Source organism: Eurypyga helias, unplaced genomic scaffold (assembly GCF_000690775.1).
Source record: "Eurypyga helias isolate BGI_N326 unplaced genomic scaffold, ASM69077v1 C16146893, whole genome shotgun sequence".
Classification (NCBI taxonomy): domain Eukaryota; kingdom Metazoa; phylum Chordata; class Aves; order Eurypygiformes; family Eurypygidae; genus Eurypyga; species Eurypyga helias.
In genome coordinates, this window is record NW_010286070.1 from 265 (window position 1) to 3,949 (window position 3,685).

A 3,685-nucleotide genomic window follows, 5' to 3' on the forward strand; every position below is an offset into this window, starting at 1 on the left:
GTGGCTGCGGCCTACAAACCCACATGGATGTAAACACGACTAACACCCACGGGGGGAGATCAACAGTACTAGGCAAGTTTCAATCAGTTATTAGCTGGAACTCCGACATTTTAATCCTCAGAAAACAGCGATAGAATTGTTTCTTCATTCTTTCAAAAACATTTAGTGGAAAGGCTGGATACAAAGATTTCAATAGAACTAAACAGATCAAGCACCATTAATAGTGCAGGAATAGGCATTTTACCATCACCTGGATGCTACTTTTTATAAATGAATCTATTCAAGTTTTTGCCTTGCCACACGAAACACATACAGATGTAAGAAAGCCATGCAAGCAACAGGCCCTCTCCCCAAAACCTCGGAACGTTAAACTGCCCACTGGCTGATGAGGAGGAAGAAAAAAAGAAGCATATTCACGTAACATTATTAAACTCAGAGACTCAGCAGCAGCAGGAGATTCACTCCATGCATCTCCCTTAAAACTCAAGTGGGATTTGTCACCCACTCTCTCCCCACATACTAATAAGAAATAAAGAGCAAAACTTTTAGCTGCCTGAAAAAGATGAATTCCACACCAAGAGCCTATTTATATTCTACAGTCAGGAAGTCAGATGAAGGATCACATCAGCGAAATGAGTTAGAAACTGGTGGGACACACTTGAAAAAACTATCACGTTGAATAAGGTTTAAGTTGGCTCATCCACTGGCTATTGGTAGTTCAGGCATTTGCACCTTCTTCAGGGACTAAGGAAATGGCACCAACAAATAATACTTGCAGTTAAGAAATTAATAAACTAAAAAGCAAAACTTTAACTTTTGGATACTAATTTCTGGCATGTATTTAAATTCAGTACAGGTACATAAATGCAGAATCAGTTATCACCCAAAGTCTTCTGTTTGCTGCAACACATTTGAATGGGTAAGAGGAAAACTGTGTTACTTCAACTCATCCCTTAAGTTTACAGAGCAAACTATGCCTCAGCAGGTACTTGGCATCCTCAGGGAAATGCTGAAGTACTTCACCTCATAACTAGAACAGTTTAACTTAAGCACTAAGCTGGCTTTCAGAATAAAAATAAAAAGTCCTTTGCACTTGTCAGACAGGGCTTTTATGGATAGACTGCTGGACCCTTAACTCTAAGACAACTGCTTACAGAGATAGCGCTTACAGTTTAACAACAGAGAGAACACACAAAAGCCCATACCTTTTGTTCCACACTGCTTAACAAGGGAGGAATATCAGAAGACGAGGAATTTGGCAGGCCCAGTGCATCAGAAATAGCTTGCACTTCCTGATATATTTCATTGTGCTTTTCCAAAGGAGAGCTTTTAACTTTCTTGTTGTGCAGTATCTTTAAAGCCTGAAGTTCTGTACTTAGAAATACTAGGGAGAAAAGTGTCACAATGGCAGATTTAGAGACACTTGAATATTTCTACATCCACATCCTCATATGCAAATACAATATATACATTTATAATAAGACCATGAGAATAATTAGACTGTCAGTTCTCTTCTGGAGAGGTCAGAATCATTTTCCCATTCTTGATCGCAACTAACTCTCACCTGACTTCCTACCTTCAGCCCATGCATCATATTTAACTGCTTAACCCACTTCTGCCACCAGATCCCTAGTTCCTTGTCTAGTTTCACATTATCGCACTGGCTCCTACTGCTATTCCTTTGTCCAAGTCCAGCCTAAACCTGAACGTTGCTTCTCTCAATCTTGCTTTCAGCACCTTCAAATCGCATAATATTTTCTTTTAAGCTGTCAAGAAACTTCTCAGAAACACAGGAAGCAAGGGCTCAGTTTCAGCTGAGCTGGAACTGGACTGAGAGAGGGATCAGGAAGCCTCAGTACGCTGAACCATACACAAGGAATTTTAGTTTCTGCTAAAATAGTTATCTAACAGTTCTCTGTTTTCCACTGTGAACACACTGCACAAGTGAGCTGATCCATGCTCAGCTAGGTAGTAATGATGGCACACATGTACTTAAATACACATAAAGAACTATTTCATGTACATTGTACAGAGCATGCATGTAAACCGATGTATTATAAATGGGAAACATGGTTATAACTTACAGAGGAGTTTAAGACAATCTTCTTTCTCTCTTAATCTGTCCTTGATGTCTCCAGATACGAGTGATGAATATGGACACGCCATTTCTCTCAGAAAGCCACTAATCTCCAGCTGGAAGCTCTCTATATCTTTATCACCTATGAGAATAAATAAATGCAAACTAATGGCATTTTTTTACAGAAAAATCAAACTGCAATCTGATTTTCTTAACTTATACATTTAAATTGCAGGTTTCAACAGCCCAGACAAAGATTTATCACATACCACCCTAGTAACATTTTCTTTCTTGAAATCCTGCACAGAAGCAGACTTTAGTCTTCTAATAGCTACAGCACTATTGTACTCATGCTCTGAACAAGAAGGTGATGCTACATTCGTCTTTCAAGACACGAATGCAAATGAACAACACTAGGAAATTAACAGCTTATGTCACAAAACAACCTATTAATGTAATTAATTTTCTGATGAACAAGTTACAGGAGTCATAAGACCATTATTTTCAATGGTTGTTTTTAGTTCTGCTACTTTTTTGTTACAACAGGAGCAATATAAAATCTCATCCAAGTTCCAGCACTCATCAGAAAGAAATCGGGTAGTGCTAATGAGCAACTAAGCATACCTGCACACGGTGCTGAATGGAATGCTGCACTGGACCAACTAGCTGAAAATACCAGGCACTGGAATTTAAGCCATCAAAGTACGGTTACAGATAACAACCACTCATAAGGATGTATAAATGTACTCTTACATTTACGTAGATCTAAAAAAGCCAGAACCTAAAACGACCTTTTTTTTTTTGGAAAGAATCATCACAAGACCAGACCTTAATCTAAGAGCCACATATGTGTAAATATCAGCCTCTGCTGGGCTAACTTTCAGCTATCTTCTAAACTTCAACACTGTAATTTCACTATTAGCTGAAAAACATGAGTCTAAATCCACTGAACAAATGCTAAACTGCCTTAATAAATTAACTTTCATGTACCATCTGTTGCCGTGATGCTTTCTTCCATATTACAAAGTGACTTTATTTGGGAACCTAACCAAACGCAAAGCTCAAAAAATTCCGGCGAAGACAATCCATTTTCTGCTGCTTTGTTCAGGGCTTCCTCCTCCAACAGGGGACCCGTATACCTGCACGGAGAGACAAACGTTAGGGATGAGAAGCAAGTGTAACATAAAATACACGCATTTTAAAATCATTTTAATCAGGTTAATAACTACACTTAAAGAAATTGATCTTTGTGAGTTACTTCTGTCAAGGAATAATTCAGACTTTCTTTAAACACAGTAAAAAATGAGTGCTAACTTACAAACAAAGTGGTTTGTCAGAAAACAGGAGACAAGCTTTGTGACGTATCGCATGCGTATGTGAACACAGAGTTTCGTGTCTCACTACATGCTGAACAGACAAGATTTCAAGTGTTCAGTCTAACACACTTCCTTCCAACTCACTGCCCCAGAGTACTGGCAGTAAGGGAACTGAAGACTAAGCCCGATTTCACACTGTTCCTGCCCTGCTGCAGCCGAAGCACCTTGGCGGGGGGCAGGCAGGCATGACTGGACCGGGCGGGCAGCCCGGCCGGTGGGAGGCCCGGCCGCC

The 3,685-nt window shown here is 39.7% G+C and overlaps 1 protein-coding gene across 1 annotated transcript; it reads right to left on the reverse strand.

Annotated features, from left to right (window-relative positions):
* Positions 1-1,205: 1,205 nt before the first annotated feature.
* LOC104515917 (protein FAM98B-like) lies at positions 1,206-3,216 on the reverse strand (the record flags this gene model as incomplete). Its single annotated transcript, XM_010160084.1, has 3 exons — positions 1,206-1,384; positions 2,085-2,219; positions 3,068-3,216. Coding segments are annotated over 3 exons (463 nt in total), but the record flags the coding sequence as incomplete, so codon positions are not given.
* Positions 3,217-3,685: the final 469 nt, after the last annotated feature.